At 41.5% G+C, this 25,359-nt stretch overlaps 1 protein-coding gene across 1 annotated transcript in view; it reads left to right on the top strand.

Moving 5' to 3' along the window:
- The window catches only part of ABCB5 (ATP binding cassette subfamily B member 5), an 837,677-nt gene that overhangs the window by 448,341 nt on the left and 363,977 nt on the right, over positions 1–25,359 (top strand). Inside the window, exons 13-14 of the mRNA XM_085630938.1 lie at positions 9,685–9,810; positions 18,127–18,330. Coding sequence (XP_085487064.1) covers positions 9,685–9,810; positions 18,127–18,330 — 330 coding nt within the window. The remainder of the gene's footprint in view (positions 1–9,684; positions 9,811–18,126; positions 18,331–25,359) is intronic.

Here is a 25,359-nt window from a genome sequence, read left to right on the forward strand (position 1 = left end):
CCTGCGCGCTACTTCCGTGAAGTGGAAGGTTTACAGCGCCGCCTGTTCTGGGACGGGAGGCCGCGTATAGCCTTGGCAAAGTTGACGCTCCCGTGGTACGATGGAGGGATTGCCCTCCCGGATATTAAACGGTATTACTGGGCCTCCCAGTTAGCTGCAATTAATCATGGCCTCTATGGGCCCGCCCTAAACCCGGCATTTGAAATGGACAAGATGCTCCTGCCCGGTGGCGACTACAATCGAGCGCTCTACGCTAGTGTGCCCGATTCCCGCTTGACGGGACCCACGCGTGTCATGGTGCGAGTATGGCACGCGGCTAATGCAGCTATGGGCTGGAAGGACCGTTTGACCCGGGCGTCACCGCTGTATGTGTCTGAGAGGTTGGGCTCTCTGTGGACCTCGAATGGCTTTGCGCAGTGGGACACGATAGGCATCAGTACAGTGGGGGATCTCTGGACGAGGGGAGGATTTAAAACATTCGAGACGTTGCAGGCGGAGTTTCAGCTGCGGGGCAGTGAATACTTTCGGTACCTGCAGGTCCGTCACGCACTGGGCTCCGTCTTCCCAGACGTGGCCTCCATCCCGGAGTCCTCCCCCCTGGAGGATCGAGTGCTAGATGGCCATGTTCCGGACAGCACGATCTCCCTCATTTACAAGAAATTGATAAATGATCGCTCGGGCTTACTGACTGGCCTCCGCGAGGCCTGGGTTGCCGATGGGCTGGAGTTGGACGACGAGGACTGGATTTCCGCGGTGGCCTCTCCGAAGGAGGTGGCCATCCCGGCTCGCCTTCGTTTCGTCCAGCTTAAGATACTCCACCGGGTGTACATGACGGGGCCAAGGCTTCTGCGTATGGGCTATGCCGAGGACGGATTGTGTAAGCGTGGGTGTGGTGCTTCAGCGACCTTTTTGCACATTTTGTGGGAATGCCCGAGGGTGGAGCGATTCTGGCGTGGTGTGCATGAGGTCCTGCGAGCGGTTACGCATGTCGCGCTGTTGCCTGAAGCGAGGAGATGTTTGCTGAATGTGTGGGAACCGACCGATTACTCGGTTCCGCAGACGCGATGGGTGACTCTGGGCTATATGGTGGCTAAACGGGACGTTGCACAGCTGTGGGGATCCCAGAGGTCCCCGGCGGTGTCGGACTGGAAAGAACACATGGATTGGTGCATGTTCCGAGAAAAGGTGGTGTATGTGGCGCGGGGTAAGCCTGGCGCATGGGTGAAGATATGGGGCCCCTGGAACGCCTACCGTGGGGATATCTGCGAGCCGCCGTTGTTGCCTCCCGCTTCACCAGCTCCATCCCCCTAGTTTACTCCCTCCCTCAGTTCCGAGCACAGTGTTCTCCCAGTCCCGGACCTGTTTCCCTTCCCCTCTCGGGGGTTTTCAGTGGATGGTTTGGGGTCCCCCATTTGAGGAGCACGTGCTGCCACTTTCGATCGTGGGTTGCCTTGCGGGTGTGTGTTTATTTATGTTGTTGTGTTGTATAAAATGAAACCGTATTGTGGGCTCAGAGCCATATGGCCCGCGTTGTTGATACCTCCTGCCTTAGTGTCTATGCAAAGCCAAGTGCCTCAATGTATGTATGTCATTTGTTATCGTCACTTTAGCGGCCGGCCGGAAGGTTGTAGGCCCATACCTGTATATATTTGAGATTGCAATAAACGGTTTCAAAAAAAAAAAAAAAAAAAGAAAAAAGAAGCTGAAATACGCTCCATCCTTAAAAGGAGTCATGGGGACCGACACTTGAGAAAATGGGGGACAACCTGCCTTCAGAAATTGACAAATTCCATAAAAGGCTTTACCTTCTTCATGGAGGTTGGAGTTGGCCACTTTAAAACCACCACTATCTTGAGGAATCGAAGACAAAGAAACCTAAGAATAGGATGATGGTTTCATGAGAGTTGCATGCCAAAATATTGGAAACAAAATATTACTGTACACAAAAATTGCAAAAGTATTGAGAACCTAAATATCGTGTTAACATTCTTTGTGTATGTCAGCAACAAATATATATATGTTGTACGCAAACTATAAAAATATGGAGAAAAAATATTGTGGACGAGAATTTTATCAAGAAGGCAGCTATGTATATACATTTTACCATATATAGTATTACATTTAGATATTAAAGTTAAAAATAATACAATTAAAAGTAAATAAATGTATTATTTTTAAAAAGTGAACAGCAAATAAAATTAAAATATAAAAATATATATGTGTCAAGAAATACTCAAACCGCTAGTAACAATAATTCCATTACAATTATGAATAACCACAATTAAGTTACAGGTTATTTAATTTTATACATTAAAAAATAAACAAAAACATTTTAAATAAATATTTGTGACTAAGCATTAGTAGTGAAAGTGGTGGACCTTGCAGGTTCAAATTTCCTAGTCCCACTCCAACATAAGTAACAGTAGTGAAATAATTGGGCTTTGAACAGGTCAGATTTACTATTCCCACTTTCCCACACTTCCCACACCAAAGTAAGCCAAATATGGAAAGCGTTGGACTTTGGATGGTTACATTTACTAGATTTACTATTCCCACTCCAATGCTAGCAACAATAGGGGAAGTATTGGACTTTGAAGGAGTCAGGTTTATTATTTCCACTCCAACTAAAGCAACAGCAGGGAAATCATTAGACTTTGGAGGGATCAGATTTACTATTCCCACTCTAATGAAATCAAAAGTGTTTGAATTGTGAGTGGTTAGATTTACTATTCTCACTCCAACATAAGCAGCAGTAGGAAAAGTGCTGGAGTTTGGGGGGGGGGGGTAAGATGCACTATTTATACACCAACATTAGAAAAAGTAGGGAAAGTTTTGGATTTTGAAGGGTCAGATTTACTATATCCACTCCAATATTAGGAAGAGTAGGGAAGGTGGTGAGCTTCACAGGGGTTAGATTCACTATTCCAATTTAAGCAAATGTAGGGGAAGTGTTGGACTTTGGAGGGATTAGTATTACTATTCCCACTCAAACTAAGTAAAATGTAGGGAAAGTGTTAGACACTGGAGGACTTAAGTTCCTTATTTACATTCGAGTGTATGCACAACTAGGGAAAGTGGTTAACTTTGGAGGAGTCACACTTACTATCTCAAATCCTATAGACCAAACCATAATTAAAATATATTTAACATGATAGATTTATTCATTAAATATAACAGAAATCACATTAAATGTAAAAAATACAAATTGTTAATTATAAATAATACATTAAAACTACAAAGTCTATAAACTTGAATGCAAATGTGGCTAATATTATATCAGCCTTAAAACAAGGAAAATTAAGTTACACTTTCGGGGGGAACAAGAGCACCATAGAAAATGTAAATTAACAACTACACTTCTATCATACTTCAAAGAAAAGCACATAACCCTCCTGATTTTGAATAGAATATCCTGGAGCATATCAACCCTAAACAGTATTGCATGGACAACATCCTTTGTCGCAAGGAAGCCAAATGGATCTATACTGAAGAGACATGCAAGACTGCCTTGAATGATCTGACTGAATGGAATACATTGACCTCATGACTCTTCCAAGGGTAGTCCATGGGGTATTCATCCAATCCACAGTGGAGACTAATTTACTAGAACACAAAGGAAATGTCAAAGGTTTCAAATCCCTTCCTTCTTATATTCATAGTAGTTAGGGTCTTCCACTATTCTGACGATAATTCACAACGAAATACCCCATTGTAAACCAACCAAGCATTATTAGTCTTTTGTCCCCTCTATTATTTATTTATATGTAAAATAGGGCTTTGAATCCAAATTAACAAATCTTTATTTTTATAGTGCATATATAAATAACCCACTTCATTTCCTGGGCCTGCCGTTAGGTATTAGCATTGTCCTGGCAGTAATTATGCCACAATGGATTGGAAAACACCTACGGCAGTATTATACCGTAATATACATTGTGGTTGAGGGGTGCCCCCACTTTCTGTGCCCCGAGTCAGAATTTTATTACAGAAGGAGCCGCACCCCACTTTCTGTGCCCTGAGTCAACATTATATTACAGAAGGGGCCGCAGCCACTTGTGCGTCCTCTTCTGTAATACTGATAGCACCGAGACCTCACATGAGAGGATGTTCTCTCATTTGCATGGGAGCATGGTCCCATGCAAAAGAAGCAATCTCTGCCTATGCACCCACACAATATTATAGATGGAGCACAGGGGCAAACAAGCCCTTAGGAGGTGCACTTGCAGTGTTCCACAAAAAGGTGGCACAATGTCCGTGTCTCCTGTAAAGAAGGAAAGCCGGTACAGTCTCTAACCACACCTGCCAGCAAGGGATAGCTCTGCCTTCTTCACAATGCATGCAGCATGCTGCCTCCACTAAAAAACAAAGAGAGACTTTGAAGCAGCCGCTCTGAATGTGCTGCCCAAAGGCAGTACATTCTTGTTAATAGGGTGCACTGTCCCTGTTAGCTACCAGCAATCCTGTTTAGAGGTGCACTATAGAGCAAACCGTGAAAGTGCACCCTTTTCATAATACTGCCCATAATGTACAACTAATGTAGGTCACCAAGTCTTCATTCCATCTTTCAGACACAGTAAGTGAGCGGACACAGTGAATGCCATAAACCATTTATTGGGTATACGCTCACCTTATTGGGCAAGAAATGACAGAGACCACCTCTTACTGAGACACACTACTGATACATATGACAAGTCAGTTTTGTGACACTTAGTAGCACGCAGTTCTGATTTCTCTGGGGCTCTGTTAAGCCGGTCATCTTTAGGGTTGTCCACCCCAAACCTTTTTCCTGCTTACCTCCACTTTTTGCTGTATCCGTTTGTTGGCCTCAGGACTCTGGGCATTTTACCACTGCTAAATAGTGCCTAAAGGCATGTGCATCTCTCCTAAACATGTTAACATTGGTTTATAACTAATTGGCATATTTAGGTTATCTGGAAGTCCCTTAGGAAGTGGTATACCATATACCTAGGGCCTGTAATGTAAATGCTACTAGTGGGCCTGCAGTACTGATTGTGCCACCCATACAAGTAGCATTTCAAAACTGTCTCAGGCCTGCCATTGCTAGACCTGTTTGTGCAGTTTACTGGCACTTTGACCTGACTTTTAAAGCCACTTGCCAAGCCTTATACTTCCCTTGTATTACTCATAAGTCACCCCTAAGGAAGTCCCTGAGTGCCCTATTATCAATATGCTGTATCACATATACTTTTATGTTTTACATGTTCTGTTCATTTTTCGCTACTGTGAGGTCTACTATTCTCATAGGCTAGTATTGGGAATTACTTAAAGCACCTTTTAAGCTGTAATTCCCGGCCAAAAAGGAGTAGCTACATCATGTTTCATATCTTTGGACTGGTAATGAAAAATGATTTTTAGTGGAAAAGTTGGATTTGACATTACCATTTTAGAAATGCCACTTTTACAAAGTAGACATTTCGCTGCTCTTAACTCTTCACTGTGTGCCTGCAGCCCCTCTCCAAAATAGGTATGGGCTGGGTGACATCTACACTCTGTACTCTCCCCTTAGAAAGAAAGTCACAAAAACAGGAAGGGCTTGGTGTGGCAGAATACTCCTCTGCATTCATCTGCATTCTCAGGGCAGCAAAAGAGGAGAGGGGGCTCACACTTACTTCTGAATAGCCACCTCTCCCCCTTCCTGCCCAGGAATGCTATAAGAATGCAGACGAATGCAGATGAGTTTCTGTCACACCCAGCCCTTCCTGTGTTTGTGACTAAGTAAGGATTATTAATATATTATTATTATAAAGGCTCATTTGGGTATATTTTTGGGGCTCTGAGCATTCCAACAAAGTACACTACTGGACCGTGTGATGAACTCTGCCAGAAGTAAAGGCTGTTGTGCTACGATGATTGCCACTCTGCTGGACTGACTGTTCTAAGGAACTGCTTCACTGTGTGCTGAACTGCCCTTTTGCCTGTTGATCTTTGCCCTGCTGAGGACAAGAACTGGACCCATCTCACTATCCCACTCAAACCCAGAGAGACTCCAAGGGCTTGCTGGCTTGCGTCCTGTTTTCTGGAGTGTCAGGGTCCTAAAAGACGTATTGCACTTCTGCTGGTATTGCTGGACTCTGCCATTTGAGATTTCCCTTACCTGATCTGCCCCCTCCACTCCTGGGCGACAGAAGTGGGTTCTGCAGCTGTTTTGCTACAAAACCGGCACATCGCGCCCACTGCACCTGTTGGAGTTGACACAGTGCCATTCAACACCAACACAGTGCCGATCTAAAGACATCCATGTGCAGCTAACTGATAATGCAGCCACAATCTGAGGTCCTGACTTCAAGGCTCAACTTCGATGAATCGACCTGATGGTGTGAATCAGAACCTATGCATTTTACTCTTGATGGCGACACTTGACTCCATCTAAGGTACTTTTTCAGTGCGACCTGTTTGAGTTCAGTAGCCGGCCTGCATCCCATCACAGTCAACTTGAACTTTGGATTCACCCCGGTCAACTGCGACCTCAAGTAACCTTGTAGGGCAATTGACTTCTAAGCTCTTTTTTTGGTTTATTCATTAAAAAATCAAAACTCCGGTTCTACTAATTGGGTTTTGTTGTTTCGGTCTTGAATGCTTACTAAAATTAATCTTTTTTTTTCTTGAATTTTGTGAAGTCTTTTTGTGGTATTTTCATTGTATTACTGTGCCTGTATGTATGTGTGTGTTGCTCATATACTTTACACATTGTCTCTTTAGATAAGCCTGACTGCTCTGTTGCAAGCTGCCAGAGGTTTTCTTTTAGTGTGTATCTAGTTTACCCTGAATAGAATTGCTGTCCCTACTTAGACAGGGTGCATACCCCTGCCAACTAGAGACCCAAATCTAACAGGCACTTGGTAGCACTCCTTACTGACTTATCCTAGACATGTATATCTGAAATGTTCCATCAGCCATCCTTTTTTGGTAAACTGTTGCTCATGGGAAACAGCGGTTACAACGCTGTTTGTTACCACGCATGTAGGTAACAACGCGGTCATTACATCGACCGCGTTGTTACCACGCGTGACTTTACATCGCAAGTCGTTTCCATGACTTGCGCTAGGTGGCGTGCAACACCAGGGAATGTGTTGGATTATAAATCCAACACATTCCCTGCTGTTGCGCTAACTGGAGTAGGAATAGTAATTTGTAGTATTCCTTAGTCCAGAGCGCCATCTAGCACAAGTCGTAGAAACGACTTGCGATGTAAAGCCATGCGTGGTAACAACGCGGTCATTGTAATGACCGCGTTGTTACCTACCGCGTGGTAATAACACGCGTTGTATCATCATACATTTGTTGCTCATTTCCAGGGAGGGCCGGCAGCAAACAAAAGTGCAACTAATGACTGAAACTGAAATTCCTGTTCTTTACTTTCTACACTGGCTGCTCATGTCTGCATTCCTGAATGACTGAAGGATATCACACACACACACACTCACACACACCCTGATTTGAGACAGACAGATACGCTAATATTCACAAACATATACATTTTTAAACAGAGGATGTTAGTCAATGCAATGTATCTTTTTCCCTTTGCTGTGGACTTTACAAAACAAATACACTGTAGGTATGGTTATTATGTATATTGTTCACATTTAGGCAGCAGCCCACTAAAGAACACTAAAAAACTACAGGTAAAACCCTTTGGTATGCTGCCTGTAAAGTGGGTCCTGGTAATTATGGAAGCAAAATTTGCATTGTTTGAATTTATGTAGTAGGCAGGGAAGGGTCCTGAATTCGCCTTGTCTATCTCTTTTATACGTACCCGGTGACATCAAATGCAAGCTGGTGTGTGGACCCTAATGAATGCACTAAACATAGCGTCAACAACACAAGTTTGTCAGCCATAACTACCAGGCCGAAATATGAAATTCAGGTTTTAGCAATGTGCTACGAAATAGCGAAAAAATATATAAGGGTCATCTTCAGTACATTGTAACACATGCATAAGCAATGTGGATTGTGCTTTTGAAGCCACAGTGATAATGAGGGGAATTGCCGTGGTGCTGGAGACCTGAACATGGCATGACTGTCTAGCACACAACATACCAAGGTTTCAGCCTGCAAAGCAAACCTGTGCATCACTCAGCTCCCCTCTCACAAGCACTCAGAGAAGCTTGACAATGATGATGAGCCTGAAGCACTGCAAGAATTCAGTCAGTGTGGCCCCAATTCTTATCCACGAAGAGTATTTTTCTACGACATGGTGAAGGTCTTTCTCATTCTTTAAGCTTGAAACAACACCTACCTCTGCCAGGGCACCTTAGATTAAAATTCAACAGGTCACCAGTACAAAATTGAGGAAGTAACCTCTACAGACAATATATTTTTCGTAGATATTTGTGGCATTTCTTGAGATATCAAATAGTATTGCTCAATAACATGTCGAACTGCTCATAAGCATGAAACCTTTCATCCCAGCTAATGAATGTAAATCAACACTCCAGTCTCAGAAAACTGGAATTCCCCAAAATCCATTTGGCATCTCTGAAGGTCGCCTAACATGCTGTGTCGAGACTGGTCTCATGATTTACACGGTTTAAACACATCCTTGTAGACCTGATCAGCCTCAAACAGCTACCTTTTCAAGACAGGAGTATCGAAGCCAGGAATACCATTGAATACAGGTGTATAGTTAAAAAAAAAACACTGCATTCAAGAATATCAAAATACCTGTTCAATTAAGTGTTCGAGAGATTGACCCTTTTCTCATAGAAGCACTTATAAACTCCGTTTAGAAACTCCAACCATGAGAAGAAAAACAATGAATTCTGAAATCTTTCTCGAGTTTACACAAGATGTAGGACTCTTTTTGGAAAATCCCTCTTCTGTGGCTCTCTGAAATGCTCACTATTTCAGTGATATTTTCATTAATGACAAACGATCAGCATTCACAAATTGGAATAATGAACTTGTTCCCTATCTTGGATAAATTACTGAAACTATGCATATTTTAAATATTTGATTTTCATTTCCATTTCTGTTATCCTACTTGAGCTATTTAAGATGCAACATTGTTTGTTTACGAACATTTTTCACATGCTGACACTCGAAAACCTTCACGCTTGTGCTTTGTTCTTTCTGTGTCATGTAACTTGTTGCCCCTTGCCCTGTGTAAACGTATCTGTCACCCCTGTGAGCTGGTGATGTCAAATAAAGCTTCAAAGAAAGAGTAAAGGAGGCTGAATCTTTTGCATACACTCTGTGATATGAAGTCCTTCAATGCAGGAAGAGACGTATGTACAGTAACACTACCCTTCCTACTGTAACAGTGCTTCATCAGAAAAGGAACTGCAAAGGAGAAAGGAGTCCAGAAAGTCTGAGGGGGAGGGGAGGGGGAGGAATCCTGGCTTTGTGGTAGCAACGCCTGTCCACCCAAGACGCACATTTCTGATGTTCTTGCCAGGGAACACTCAATTACTTTTTGCACAGCTACCTTCCACCAGGCAATGTTTTTTAATCTGCCCGTGACTGGTCTGTGAACAAGGCAATAAACAAATAACTAATGACTAAAAATATTTAAGTAAATCCAAATTCCTGCACTGAGATCACCATATATATTTCTTTACTGTTAGGCCCTGTGCTGGTGAGGTTTGAATTTTTCTTTTGCCTTTCTACTAATGACTGTTTTTTGTCATATTTCGGTATGGGCTAATATGTACATGTACCTTTCAGATTCTTAAAGGTTTAAACCTAATTGTAGAACCTGGGAAGACCATCGCTCTGGTTGGTTCCAGCGGCAGTGGAAAGAGTACCACCATTCAGCTTTTACAGAGATTTTATGATCCACTCCAAGGGGAGGTAGGCTTTTTGTATTTCAAGATCATATAGTAAATCTGTTCAAGAAAATGTCACTCATCATTCGGTAGACTGAATGCACGAGGCTTTCGTGAGAACAAATCAGATAACATTTTGCAGCACTGATGGTAAACTAGAACAATATGGACAATGCATGTTTGTTGTATAATGGCCGGATTGCATAAAGGTAATCTTCATTACTCCCATTCTTCTCACCCGTCCAGGTACTTACTTCAATGAGTAATGTAATCGCATTACTCTGTCTATTACCTTCTTATCATCTCACTCGTCCCATTCCTTGCTTCAATAAGTCCTACCAAGCTGCTAAACCTCATCAGCAAAAATGAGACCAGCATACACAAGAATGCTTGTTAAACAGAATTAAATCTTTAATCATCCAGCAGCCTCAGATGAAACAAAACAAAAAAAGCCCACAGAGAATATAAGGGATAATCATTCATACATTGTGGCACCCCTTAAAACTGAAGTACCACAAACTAATTTAGACTGTTCTACTTCATTAAATTTGTAATGAGTAATACACGTGGATAGAAAAGCCCATGTGGCTGCATCACATATCTCAAATATTGAGACCACTGGACATTCAGCCCAAGAAGCATCCGTTCCTCTAGTGGAATGGGGTTTAATAGTAGAGGGCATCTGCTTGTTAATGCCCTCATTAGCAATGACAGTTTTGAATCATCTTGACAAGGTTGATGAAGGTACCTTCTCTTCCTTCCTCACAGAACAAAAAATAATGAGCAAACTTTCCACATTTTTGTACTCTGAAAACCTTTTAAAACAAACTATTGCCACCCTCAATACATAGCAGGAGTTAGAAAGCCGTGCTTCAGTATTCATAGAAAGCTGCTAGGATGATAGAACTATTTACTGTTCCCTATGAAAATTAGAGTTGAAGTTTGGTAGGAATTTAGGGCCCATAGACAAAACTATCCTGTCTTGATATAAACTGCCCTCAAGCCTAGAATACTTTGCTCACCCTACATACAATTCTGCTGAGTCAGATGATTCAGAGAGGGGGAACCTGTCACTTCTGATTGCTTAGATAGGATAAGACTACCTGTATGAGAACCACCTTGACCAGAAGGAGATAGAAGAGTGCCTGAGTTGTCTTCCAGATCATCATAAGCTCACTCCAGTTGGACAACCTCTTTCTCTCCAATGCACCCCATAACCCCTGAGTGCAAAGTTCGTCTAGCACTGCACTCCACCCTATGACACTGGCATTGGTTTTTAATAACAATGGGTTTGGGATAGGCAAACATGGCTCCTTGATTTAAAGTATGCTGGATCCATCCACAAGGCCATCAAATTCCGAATCTTGTCTGTTACACAAATTCAGCACTCCAACAGTCCTAATGTGGCACCTAAAAAGATAGGAGATGATGAACAATGTACCCTAGGTGTAGATGAGACCATGAAACTATACTCAAAATCACCACCAATAGAAAGCAAAACAGAAAGGAAAAAAAAACTGAACTCAGTTAGGTGAAAGAAAAACTGACTAAGTGAACACCATGGTTTTCCAAGACAACAGATAATTTATCATGTTCCCCGGACCTATATAACAGTCTTGCTGGAGCATCTGATCTCAATGTAAAATCTAGCAGGTGATTCTGGATTTTTTTTCTTCCTGGCCCTGATAGAAAAACAGAACCCTTGGCATGGCATTACACCAGATGTAACCATTTATGAGAAAATGTATCCGCATTTTAGTATCTTTTAGAACCTGGTCTTTGGTCAAGGCCCAGATAAACAGATCATTCATTCAGTAAAGGTATATCATAATTCCTTGAGAGTGTAGTAAACTCAAAACTGGAGCCACAACTTTACTTCTGTGAATTCCGTAGGGTAGGTCCTGAGGCCAACAGTAGGACCTGGAATTGACATTGTTGACTGCCCATAGCCAACCTTAGATATTATTGGTGAGATGGACCTATAGCAACATGCAGGTATCCATTCTTGAGAACTATTTTTATTAGACAATCCCCCAACTTAATTAACAGAATCACCTGCTGCAAAGATTTCATCTTGAAACATAATCTCTGAATAAATGTGTTAAGAAACCAGAAGACAATGATCATCCGTTATTTCATCAAGTGTTTCTTCACTGGAAATGCACATGAATAACATCTCTTCCGCTTCTACAGAGTGTGAACTGGAATGATGCATCTCTTCCTGACATCAATCATGTCACAAAGAGACTACATCGCTGTCAGGGAGACAGCAATCATGTCACAAAGAGACTACATCATCTGCAAATCCAGTTGCAAAAGTGTGCTTACAAACTGGGGATTTTAGAAACTGAGGAGAAAACTCAATGGAATAGCCTTCTGAAATTAACTGAAGAACCCAGTTGTTCGAGAGGGAGTCTCTCTACTTTTGCTAAAAATGACAAAGCCATCAACTGGTATCTCAAAACTCTCAGACTGGTCAGGAGCTCTATTTCTGGACACCTTTTCCTACCAATTGATGTGAAGAAGAGTTAGAATGAGCTCCTCCAGGCTAAAACCATGATCTGTTATGGAAGAAGTTGTATTTCTTTTTCTTACAGTAACCGTACCTCTTTCTTCCAGTCTAGGAGGATTTTCCCTTTGAGTGGAAAGGCTAAGTGTGCTTTTGAGTCTTAAACAATTTTCTAAGCACTTCCTCTAATCCTTCCCAAACAAGATTTTACCTGAATAGGGCATTCTTAATAGGCAAGCCTTCTGAACAGTATTAGCCTTCCAACTCCAGAGAGAATGGTGACGTCCTGCTGCTACCCCCACTGAAGCCATGGCTGAAGCTTTTGAGCTATTAAACATCAAGTGTGATAAATACTTGGTCTGTATTTGAGAAATGGTCAAATGTCAAAAACTATTTATTTCGACCACAAGGGCCATTAAAGAAGAATTCATCACACAACGTGCACGTTTAAACAGATAAAAGAATGCATCCATTTTTCTCCAATATTATAATATGTTTATGTATATACAGTTATGAACGAAATGTATAAATATGACATAGCATTAAAAAGGGGGTTCAAAAGCAATAACCCAGATAGAGCACATATAAAACAAACTGAGAGTTAAATTGTTAGAAAGGTGATCAACGTAGGGCTTTCTTGCGTAGCCCCCACGTTGCAGCCAAATTGTATGCAACAGAGATAACCAGTGGTATAGAAGAGTCTGATCTGAGAATACAGAGGGTGTCCTGGAGATATGGTATTCCGAGTGACCTATATATAGGTGCCAGCCATTTATGCCATGTGGATGAATAGCCTGGGCAAGAAAACAATATGTGTGAAACACTTTCCTTCGGATGGTCACACAAAAAGCAAGTGCTACGTCCTTCACCCTTCCAACCTGCTGTGAAATACCTAAGGGGTAGAGTACCTATACGAAACTGGAAATAAAGTTTCCTATGCAATGGGACTGTTACTACATATCAGAATAGTTCCCGTCCACACCGTATCTTGATCTCCGTGTCGTCGCTTGTCCGCTTAACCGTGGCTGACTTCCAAAAAACCTTGTCATCCACAAGCGACCACTGTTTAATTTTGAACTCCTCTTTGGATGGGAAAATAGATTTATTATGTTGGTTCCACAAATCATAAAAGCCTAATAAATACAAGGCTGACTTCATGTTTGAAAGCCTTAGGATTGAGTTAAATAGGTTAACCATCATGACATCCCTTCGGTTATCAGTATATTGTGCAAGGTCGGGTGTGGTCCTCAAACTCCTCCAGTACAACAATGGCGATAGACACATTTTATTCGTGGCCCTTGTAACACCTAGGTCACTAAATAATGGCTATAACGGGGTACTAGGTGGGAGGGAAGTCAAATTCCTGAGAAAAGTGTTCTCAGAATTAGTGAAGTCATCATGTTTGGCAAATTGCCTCTGCTCAGCCCCAGACAGGCTTGAGCCCAGACCCGTGGCATCATACATTTTAAGTGCAGGAGTAATGGGGTTAGAATAAGATTTTGAAAACTCCTTAAGTACTGTGCCAGAGATCTGCTTTAGCCTGGTTATGGCCTCACTAATGTGCGGTTGCCAAGACATACCCTCTGCAAAAGTAACCCCTAGATATGTGAAGGGGTCAACTTGTTCAAGAGAGGTTCCTCCCAGGATTAGTTTGCCATTACAACATTTATGCTGCCTAAAGGATATCACCTTAGTCTTTGAAGTGTTAATTTCCAAGCTCGATCCTCATGAATTTAGTCAAAATGATCCAAAAGTTTTTGGAGGTTTGACGGAGTCTTGGAAATCAACAGGGTGTCATCAGCAAATAAAATAATTGGAGTTTTAAAACCTGCAAATGATGGACCGTCTGCCTTGAGTTGAGCCAAGGTGGAAGTGATGTCAATAATAAAAAGTTAAAACAGGGTGGGTGCCAGCACATATCCCTGTCGAACACCTTTGCCGACCGGTACTCTTTCTGTCAACTGTGTCTGGTCTCCTCCTCATTTTATAGGTGCATCATTGCCTTCATGTAGATGGATTAAGATAGCGATCATCGTAGGGGAAATGTGCAAGTCGGCCAAAATACTCCATAGTTTTGGTCTAGAAATCATATTAACAGACGATTTTAGGTCAATAAACGCAACAGTCAAGCTGCCACCACGGATCATTACAGTTCTCCAGTGTATCAACAGGCTTGGGATATTGTTCTCATCTATCCAATATTGTATCTTATTAAGTAGCCACCGATCAAAGATTTTCTGAATACAATCCATAAGGCTTATTGGCCTATAGATAGATGGTAGGGAACGGTTACCTTTTTAAATATGGGTAGGACTATAGCACTTTTCCATGAATCAGGAATGGTGGCCCCAGCTACAACTGCTTTTGCCAAGGATAGAATATGCTGGGACCAAAGCTGTTATTTAAAAAAAGTATTGCCAGGTATGCCAGCCAGGCCAGCTGCATGCCAGAGTGAAAAAGAATTCAGGGTCTAAATGATATCAGCAGGTTCAAACATCGGCGTGTTGCTAGATGTTATCTGGATTGGAATAGAATCTGCCAAAATATTGTACCCAATCAGAGGTGGCCACATTATTATTCAAGTTCTGTGTGGCTCTTCAATGATCCTGAGCCACTAGGACTTATTTACATGCAAGATAGCCTTTTTGTAGGTTTTCCTTAAGACGGGTATCTGAGGCAAATCTTTTATTCTTACTGCCTTGACTAATAAACGACTTATGGCATGACATTCATTGTTGTACCATGAGTACTGCCTTTTCATTTTCAGCTTCCTAAGTGATGTATTAGGGATAAAAAAATACCGATAAAGCTTGTTAAAAAAAAAAGGCTTGTGGATCGTGGCCAAAAGTACATGAGCGCTATCATGAGCTCATGAGCTTTTTAAATCTGCTCGAGAGCTGCATAAAGGTAATTTTCTATTGTGGCCAGAATTTGAGTGGAAGTAAAAATCTGGGTCCATTACGGATGGCGTTTGCCACCCTTGCGGATGGCCTCTCGAGTATGGGTAGTTGCAATGTGAACTAGGTTAATAGTTTCACAGAAAGACATGAAAATTGCAGCTAGAGAATTGTGATCACTATCTATTCTTTCTGTGACGACCATGTTGATGACTATTGGTGACAACCTCAGATCAACCAAAATATTATCTATTCGACTAGTATGCAATGGCTGATTATATTTGAGGGCACCTTGAATATCAGATTTAGCACAACCATTGAGTGCTCTCAAGCCATGCTCAATGGTTAGTGCTTTTAAGTAAACGGCAGAGCGAGGCTAGATGCAAGTGGGGGAATACGAGGAGTGGAACAGCCCAGGAATGTAAACAGCATAATTCTCTGACCACATAGCTAAACTGAGGCACACACACGGCTTCTATAGTGCATCTTCAGCCTTCTTCTCAATGTTATTTGATATAGAAATGGCCTCGGAAAGAAGGTAAGGCTTCTCAGTGAGACTTGCTGAAAAAGAATCAATGTTTTAAGACTTCTGAACTTTCAGTGTCTCCCTTCATCATAGGAGTCTTCCCATGGACCTTGGCACAAGCACCCTATCAGGGCCTCTCCAGTCTATTTTTGAGACATTATTGACTGCAGGAAAAATTATGATTCTGGGAAGGAGTCACCTGTTATATTGAAAAATGCAGTTAGAACTAGTACTAGGCAGCTCCTCTTCCATGGTTAAATGGGGATTGGAGGATAGATAAGAAAATATTGGTTTAAGATCTTTCTTTCTATTTATTTTTCTCTAGTCATAAGAGACACAGAAGAGAACCCAGATTTCTCCTCATCATAATTGTGAGATGTCCATTAAGAGACTAAAGGAGAGGATACGGACAACTGAGATGTCATAGAAGATGCTGGAGAAATAAGAGGAGTGGAAATTCTGCCTCTTTGCTTGTTGTTTCAGACAACAACTTCACCATTTTATGCCAGTCCAAATCAGGAAGAGCATGGGATTTGGCTGTATTATCTCTAGAGGCAAGAGAATGAAGATATCTATGTTTAGGACTTGTGGGAGAGACATAGAGACTCTTATGTGAATCCTTGCCTATAGCTGAATCAGGAGCATAGTGCTCCATACAGGTCCTGGAACTCTACTTTATATAGCCCCTGGGACCTTTAAAAAGATTATTTAAAACTGCATGCTTTAAACTTCTCTAAACTATTTTAACCCACAAGGAAGATCAAAAGAAGCATTTTCCAGGACAAAAAATGACCTACTCTAAGGACCCTCAAATGTCCCTTCACACAAAATATATTACTATTTCTTTTCTAACAGACAAATTAGCATCCTTATCTGTTGCCTGAAACCTAGGGATACACCTCTGGTTCTGTAATGCGAGGACCCATGACAGTAATTCTCCGACTGCCAAGCACGCCATAGAGCAAGTAAGTAACGCACTTACAGAGCTATTTGCCCAGTATGTAAGGAATCAAGGTGGGCAAAAGTGCTGCTTGAGGCTACTCCCATAGTATGAATAAATAGATGCAGGTGAACCACCCCCGTTTCTAGACAGAATAAGAAAGAATAATGGGCCCAGGCACCACTAAGTGCTGAGACCCTCAATAAAACAAGGAGATCCCGGGACCATGCCCAAAGACTTGCCACTGCAATTAAACAAATAAAGGAGCAGCAGGAGTGTGGGTCAAAGCACCGCACAAGATAGAGCATACAGAAAGTTGTCTTGCACACCACTAGATGAAAGGAAAAACAGGTCAAAGAACCACAGTTACAAGCCAAAAAGGCTAGGCACCACAGCATAAAATAATTAATGAATGTGTCTTCTTATCTTAAGAAGCTGTAGCTGAAAAAGAAATCAGGGGGCCCCAGCACGTCTGAGAAAGAAATGCCCCCACAGTTTTCCCGAAAGTCCTGAAAGGAAGGCCTAAAATATGAAACAGGAAATAGGAATGGGGGGAGAAGGGTTTTATTGGATATTTCCAAGGACCTATGCAAGAAGTTGAACGCTTTCGAAGGGTTGAGCAGTGGTAGCAATGTTGCCACACTACTCATTGAAGTAAGAAATAGGGCGAGTGAGATGATGATGAGGAGGTGATGCATGTGTGATAAATGGTGGGTGCTTACTGGCAATTCACCGCAGATCTTTTGACCTGTGCTAATCGAAAACTGGCACTGGTGTAGTCTCACATCACCCAAGACAACTTATTTCTGTATGTCCAGATGTACAAGTCATGTTATAATGCTAATTCTGATGTTCTGATGCTCCCCTCTGGTCAGAGGGCTTGTTATAATCACAACAATACTTTGACTTCATATATGCAAAGGAAAACGAACTATGCAAAGATAATTTTATTGACTATTTGTAGAAAAGCATTGTCACAAGCATAGACGCTATTGAGTTTACTCCCCATGTGCAAATAGTTTTCGAAGGCCCTAGGAAAGACTGCAAGTTACCTTTCGTTTTGACAACCACAACATTCAGGAGAATATCACAAATGCAATAAAAAAACTGATAACTTCAAAAAAATAAAACAATCAGATATTTTTCTCAAACAATGTATGCTGAATATACAATGGATCTTAGAACATTAATTCAAGTAATGAAGCAGGCATTACTTTTTTTTAATTTTTACAACTTTGCTGTACTGGGTACTAACTCTGTACTTGATTGAGACTTTTTTGTTATAATTGCAGTTTTTCAGTGACATTACTTCTACAGGTAATTACTTAAGCTATGGGAATAAAATTACACATTTGAAATGGAGTAGCAACACTAGCATAATTCTTCATAAAGTTGTTAATATGTGTTCATTTCTATTGTTGATTGAAGAAGAGCTAACAGATTTTATAGTTGGTTCTCATATTTTGTAGGTTACTCTAGATGGACATGACTTAAGAACACTCAATGTGAAATGGCTTAGAGAAAAGATTGGAATTGTGAGCCAGGAACCTAGCCTGTTTGCTACAACAATTGCTGAGAACATTCGCTATGGCAGAGATGATGTAACCGAATCAGAAATTCAGCAGGCTGCCATAGAAGCCAATGCTTACGACTTCATATCAAAGCTCCCAGAAGTAAGATTTTGCATTGTTAAACATAAAAAGTCCAATTCAAAAAAAGGAATTTTGAAGTATATAAAATATCACTCCAGTAGTGCTACTACAGAAATTCAATTTACAAACCTAAGGTCCAAGAGCTCCACCTCTGTTTGTCCTATATTTTCTGTAACACAGCATGGATATCTCTGCACATGTATGTATAGGATTTAGTTGTAAATGTGGAAGGTGAAAGGGAGATTGGAGAAAAAAGGGAAACTAAATATTATAAAATGAGTAGGGTTAAGGGAAATGTATTCTAGCCCAGCCTTAGAGAAGGTCAAGTACCACACATGGTCAACCACTGGTAATGCATCAAAGATTTGGGTCGCCTGTAGGTAGTTACAGTAAGGACAATGTTTCCATAGGAAAAGTGCTTTTTGTTTTGCCAATAACTTTGTGGCCTCTTGCTGAATCTTCACGCAATTTAAAACAATCTTTCCCTTTTTGGTTCAGCTGCTGTGTTGAACGTTTCGGGGTGATCCATCAAGAGGGGCCTGAGAAGGTGGTCCCAAAACATATTTTCCCCATGCATTTTCCCATAAGGATTTAAAACCTGACTACAACCGGAACCGCTGAACAGATCTACACCAAATTTAGCAGGTAGTTAGATGCTGGTCCAGAAACTGTGCCTTTTGACATTTGGTGTAAATTTGTTCAGTAGTTAAAAAGATAATTAAGTTGAAAAAATATAGATATCTTTGCACTGGACTCGCTGATACTACTGAAATTTTATTGGCTGCTAACACTTCATTCAGGAAGTGTTAACAGCTGAGTACCAAACAAATGTAACAAATAAAAAAAAAGGGGGCAGGGAAGGAATACCCTGACCCTCCCCATTGAGGGTTGAAAGCATTTGTTTTTTAAGTCAAATTTTCCACAAATTTGCTTGAGGACCCACGGATCTGGCCCAAAATAGAAAAAAACACATGCAGTCTCCTGCAAGTCTTTTTCAGGAAACCCCGGGTAAGTCAAATCCCGGGGGCTTGCGGGCTTATTATAGCATTAGCCTAGAAGGCTATTGATAAGCCCTGGGAACCAAAACCTCCCCAGGACAAACAATGCTAAGAATGTGGGGGCATGCCCAGCCCTCGTGCAGCCACTGGGACCACCACCTTCCTGGGGCAATGAATTATAGAAGTGTGGGGGGCCCATGTGGTCCCCCTACGGACCCAGGGACTGCCACATACCCAGGGAAATTAACATACAAATGCAGGGTGTATTGCTTAGTGAGTAGGTGCATGAGTGGCTGTATATGGGAGTTAGTGATTGCATTAGTAGCTGTATGGGTAAGTTGATGTGAGTGGCTCTATGAATCAGTGATTAGGTTTGTGTGTGGAGATAATGTCATGAGTGATGTCATGAGTGATGTTTTTTTTAAATGTCATCAGTGATGTCATGAGTGATGTAAAATGTGTGGTCATAAGCAGTGCTTTGCAGGAACGTAAGTAATAGTTAGCTCAGCCTATTATAACTGCTGAACTTCTCTAGTTTTGCACAGGTCAAATGTCAGCCTAGCTATAAAGTCCCCAAAACCTTTGGTTTTTCAATAAACGTTCTAAGGTTTTTTCAATTCTTTTTTGTAACTATAACATCCCTGTAAGCTTTGGGTTTTTTCAGTGAAAGAAAAACCAAATATGTGTATATATGTATATATATATGTGTGTATATACAAGTATATATATGTGTTTATGTATATGTGTGTATATATGTGTATATACATGTATATATGTGTGTATATATATGTGTGTATATATGTGTACATGTATATATATGTGTGTATATATATGTGTGTGTGTGTATATATATATATATTCACTTAAAAAACCATAGGTTTCACACATGTTATAGTTAGCTGGACATTTCACTCGTGAAAAACCATTGAAATTCCCCCGTTATAGTTAGTGCAGGCAACTATAACTCACGCGACCGCAATCCTTTGCTGATGACGTCAGATATTACATCACTGTATTTAGACACTTATTTACCCATGTCTTCTTCCATTAATTTTTAGCTATACATATATTACAAATATTTTTTTTCAGAAAGACACATATGTCATCAGTGATGTAATATCTGACGTCATCAGCAGAGGATTGCGGTCGCGTGAGTTATAGTTCCCTGCACTAACTATAACAGGGGAATTTCAATGGTTTTTCACGAGTGAAATGTCCAGCTAACTATAACATGTGTGAAACCTATGGTTTTTTAAGTGAATTTGCAAGGTTTTTTAAATGCCAATTCCTAACTATAACGTGTGTGAAACCTATGGTTTTTTCAGTGAATTTGTACGTTTTTTTAAATGCTAAGTTATGTATTTATTTATTTATTTTTTTTAAGGTTTTTCACCGTGCGCGTACCGTACGCGCACGGTGCACTTCGCGCACCGTGCGCGCACTGTGGGCGCGTGGTGCGCGACTTCGCGCACCGTGCGCCCACGTTACGTAGTTCGCGGAATTTTTCCGTGTCTACCGTACGCGCACGCTACGCGTACTCCGCGATTTTTCGCAAAAAAATTAAAGGAAATTTTGGCCCTTGGGGTTCCTTCTGGGACCCCCTGACAAAGGCTAGGGGGTCAGGAACTGTCCACCCTGCCCCCTTTTCACGTTCTCCACCTTTGTTTTTCACCCCCTCAGACTGCGAGAGACGAAATGGCGGCCGACACTTCCTGGTTTCGACCGATTCGAATGTTTACTAAGATCTAACAACAAATCAGAATCACGCTCGCGCACGGCAGCGTGCACGTACGGTAAGTTTTACCGTACGCGCACGGTGCGCGCCTATAGATATATATATGCTTTTAAATGCTATTTTCTCAGGAAATACTGAACAGATTTACACCAGACCTGCAAAAGGCACATCCCTGACCTGAGGACTACCTCTCTGCCAAATTTCAAGTAATTCTGTTCAGCCGTTTGGGCTGTAGCTTGGACTAAAGGTCCTATGGAAAAATGCATGGGGAAAACGCGTTTTGGGACCCCCCCTTTTTCTCAGCCCCCGCTTGACGAATCCCCTTTTAGGGAAGGAGCGGAGCGCCCCACCTATTTTGAAATTTTCGCGAGGATTCATCAATCGGCGCCAAAGTTATTCCAAATAGAATGTTGCGGATTTCCTATGGAAACACGATCCTAACTATAACTATCTACTGGCGACCGCCAGTAGATAATATATATATATATTGGTGTGTATATGTATCCTCCACTCCACCAAGTCCGGTTACAGGATTATGCCCGACTGACTCATGGGTGGTCCGAGTTAGGGCTACCAGAAGCCCCAAATTTTTATCCAACAGTTCTCCGCTCCTCCGCAGAAAGCACTCGGACAACCAAGTATGCTGAAAAAGTTTTAATAGCAGAAAAACGACGTGTTTCGGCTTGCGCCTTGCTCATGCTTCTACTTGCAATTGAATTTTTCGTGTGATTTTATCTACATCCATTACCCAACATTAAAAGAGGACTGAACACCCATATTGTGTATAAGCCCGAATTACAACATTTGGCGGCCATTTTGAAATGTTCTTTGGGCAATGTGTTTCTATAATAAATACATGGATAGATATTAGATGCCTGGCAGCAGTACATAAATATGATACAATATTGTTAATTCATGCTTTTGCCCAACTTATAAGGAAAAATTCATTATTCCTAATTACAGAAAAATGAATGCTTCAACAATCCCATAATTCTCGTACTGTGGTAAGAAGACCTACGCAGTCCCATAAGGTCCAAAAACGACAATAACAATTATCTGAATGCCCGTCTGGGTACCACACATTGCTTCTCTATTGCTATCCCGCCCAAGTGGGCATGTATATGAATGCTATTACAAAAGACCGTATCGCATAAACGTGCAAAGATTAGCATCAGGATTGCTCTATTCCATCCATGTACTAGTTGTCTAGCCCAAGTGGGCACATGAACAACAGTGTATATATATATATATATATATATATGCTGTAACTTCAAAAATTTTCACTTCACATCAATGCATAATTGATATGGTTGCAGCCACTCAAGAATTTTTGTTCCAACAAATAAACTTGTGTGTATATATATATATATATATATATATATATTCACTGAAAAAACCATAGGTTTTACAGATGTTATAGTTAATAATTAGCATTTAAAAAACCTTTGAAATTCACTAAAAACGTTTCAGGGACATTATAGTTAGTTGGAGACTTGAATCATATAAAACCAGAGAAATTCACCCGTTATAGTTAGTTGAGCTAACTATAACTCGCGCGCCCGCAATGCACTGGTGATGGCGTCACATATTACATCACTCATGACATGGTCAGTGACATCACTGATGACATCACTGATTAAATCTCAAATGACATCACTGATGACATCATCCAGTGAATGTGTGTTTCTGTAAAGTTTCAATATTTTTCATATATATCTATGCCAAGGTGTATTGAAGAATGAGCGGATTTACAAGTGCCTGAATGGATTATTTAGTAGGTGCATGACTGACTGTATAAGTGAGTGACTGAACGTGTCTTACTGAATGCATGGGTTAGTGACTAAACTGTGTGAAAGTCTGTATTAGTCTCTCAGTTAGTGTGTAAGCGGCTGCATGGGTTGGTGAGTAGCTACATGAGTGTCTATATGGTTTATTGATTTGTTGTCTGAGTATCTGTATGGGTGCCTGGGTGTCTGTGGGGGTGGGTGGGGAAGTGTGTGACTGTGCATAGATGTCAGAGTGGGTGATGCACTGGTTGTATGGATTCAAAAGTGCATCTGGGAAGGGCTGTATGGGTGAGTTAATGTGTGTATCGGTGTGTTGGTGAGTGAATGAATGTCTCAGTGGTATATGTGTGAGTAACTACATATGTTTTAAGGTAGTATATGTGAGTGTTGGAGTATATGAATGACTATACGTGAGAGTAAGTTATTTGAAGAGTGGGTGTATAAATGAGTGTCTGCTTGTATCAGTGATTGTATAACAAAGTAAGTATGTGTTAGTATCTGCATAAATAAGTTATGTGGTGTGTGTATAAATAACGGAGTTGGTGTGTATAACGATATTCATGAGTAAATGGGTATGTGATTGATTCTTTGCATGACTGACTACGTGTGTGAGTACTCTATGGATGAGTGGCGGAGTGTGACTGTATGTATAGGTGTATGAGTGCATATTATAGTACTGTATTGATGAGTATCTGCATGTATAAGTGACTGGATGTGTGTGTAGACCTAGAAAATAGTGGGTGGTATGTAGTATCTGGCATGTAGTATCTGGCGTTGTTGTATGTATGGTTTCAAAAATAGTAGTCTGTATTTTAGAATGCGTGTATCAAAATGTATATTTGGGCATCAGTATGGGCATTAGATTATCACATGGATGATGTCATCAGTGATGTCATTTGAGATGTCATCTGTGATGTCACTGACCATGTCATGAGTGATGTAATATGTGACATCATCACCAGTGCATTGCGGGCGCGCGAGTTATAGTTAGCTCAACTAACTATAACGGGAGAATTTCTCTGGTTTTATTTGAGTCAAATGTCCAACTAACTTTAACGTCCCTGAAACCTATAGTTATTTAGTGAATTTCAAAGGTTTTTTAAATGCTAATTCCTAAGTATAACGTCTGTAAAACCTGTGGTTCTTTCAGTGAATTTCGAAGGTTTTCTAAATGTTAATTTCATATTTTAATATTTATAAAACCTATATTTTTTCTATTTTTTTTGTAATATTTTGGAACTCTATTATCCTTTTTTTAAAATTTTAAAAATTATGTAATGTTTTAAATCTTCAAAAAAAAGTATGCATATCTTTTTTTTTTTTTTTAGAATACTGGAGTCCCGTACCGGTAGTGTACCAAGCTCCATCAGCACGCGATCCCTATCCGCCATATTGCTAAACTCGTAAAGGATGCGCATTTTGTATCCGATGGATTCGTGGCACCGCGTCCCGCCTAACATCATATACGTATGAGGTCGCGACCGGCTGCTAGTTTGGTATGCGATGGTTGCGCGGTACCAAACCGTGTGTTACGTCATATACATACGGGGTCGCGCCGGCTGCGCGTTAGGTATGCGACGAGTGCACGCTGCCAGGCCCTGTGTTACGTCATAGACATTTGGTGTCGCGCCGGGTACGCCATTCCCTCATTTTTAGGTTTCGCCTGGGCAGCGCATGCGCTGTCTCGGCAAGAGATGCTGTATAAAGTATTGTGGTGGAAGCCCCGCCCACTTTCTGCCCGTGCTTTTGATTGGCTCAAATCTGAAATGCTGCATTCTCAATGGTTGCCGGCGTATTAGTCCCGCCTCCTTACTGCCATGACGTCATTTTTATCCTTTCATGGCTATCAGCCCCTTTACTTCAGCAACTCTTTTGTTCCCCTGCCTCCCCCTGTGCCCGTCCAAAGTCCGTGACTTCTCTGACCACCACCACCCCCCCACCCACTCCCGTTCCTGCCTTCTTAGGCGCCTGTATTTTTGTTTACAATGCAATAGGACTCGCGTAAATAAGAGTCCTATTGCATTTGTAAATGCTTTTTTTCAATTGATTGGCTGCCTGCATTCGCACTTTCTTTTGCCTGACCTGTCCAGACTCTCACATGCGTGTGATGCTTTACATTGTGCGCATGCACACTAAAAGTGTTACTCTGTAGTGCAGCGGCTGCCTCAAGCTCGGCACGCAGTGACTCGAACCACGCTCGGCTGGCTAGCTCCAGGATGCAGGCGTGTTTGCCTCACTTCTCTTCAAAGCGGGTGCCGAGGTCCTGTGAACGAACCCCTGTATAACCAGCCGTCCTTTGACACCAGACACTCGGCCCGACTGTGCAAACAGAGGTTTAATGTCTCTCGCATGGGCGGAGGCTGCGGGTGATGGATAAGAGATCTAAAAAGGTGGCTGGAGGGGTTAGTTTGGAGACAGCAGGGCCCCGCTCTTGTGATAAGAGATGTAAATAGGTACAGTGAAATGGGTCGCCTAATCAAACAAGTGTTAGCTGCCATCTCTTATTGGGTCTTCAGTTAAAGGACAGACC

The sequence above is a fragment of the Triturus cristatus genome, chromosome 10 (genome assembly GCF_964204655.1).
Source record: "Triturus cristatus chromosome 10, aTriCri1.1, whole genome shotgun sequence".
NCBI lineage: Eukaryota > Metazoa > Chordata > Amphibia > Caudata > Salamandridae > Triturus > Triturus cristatus.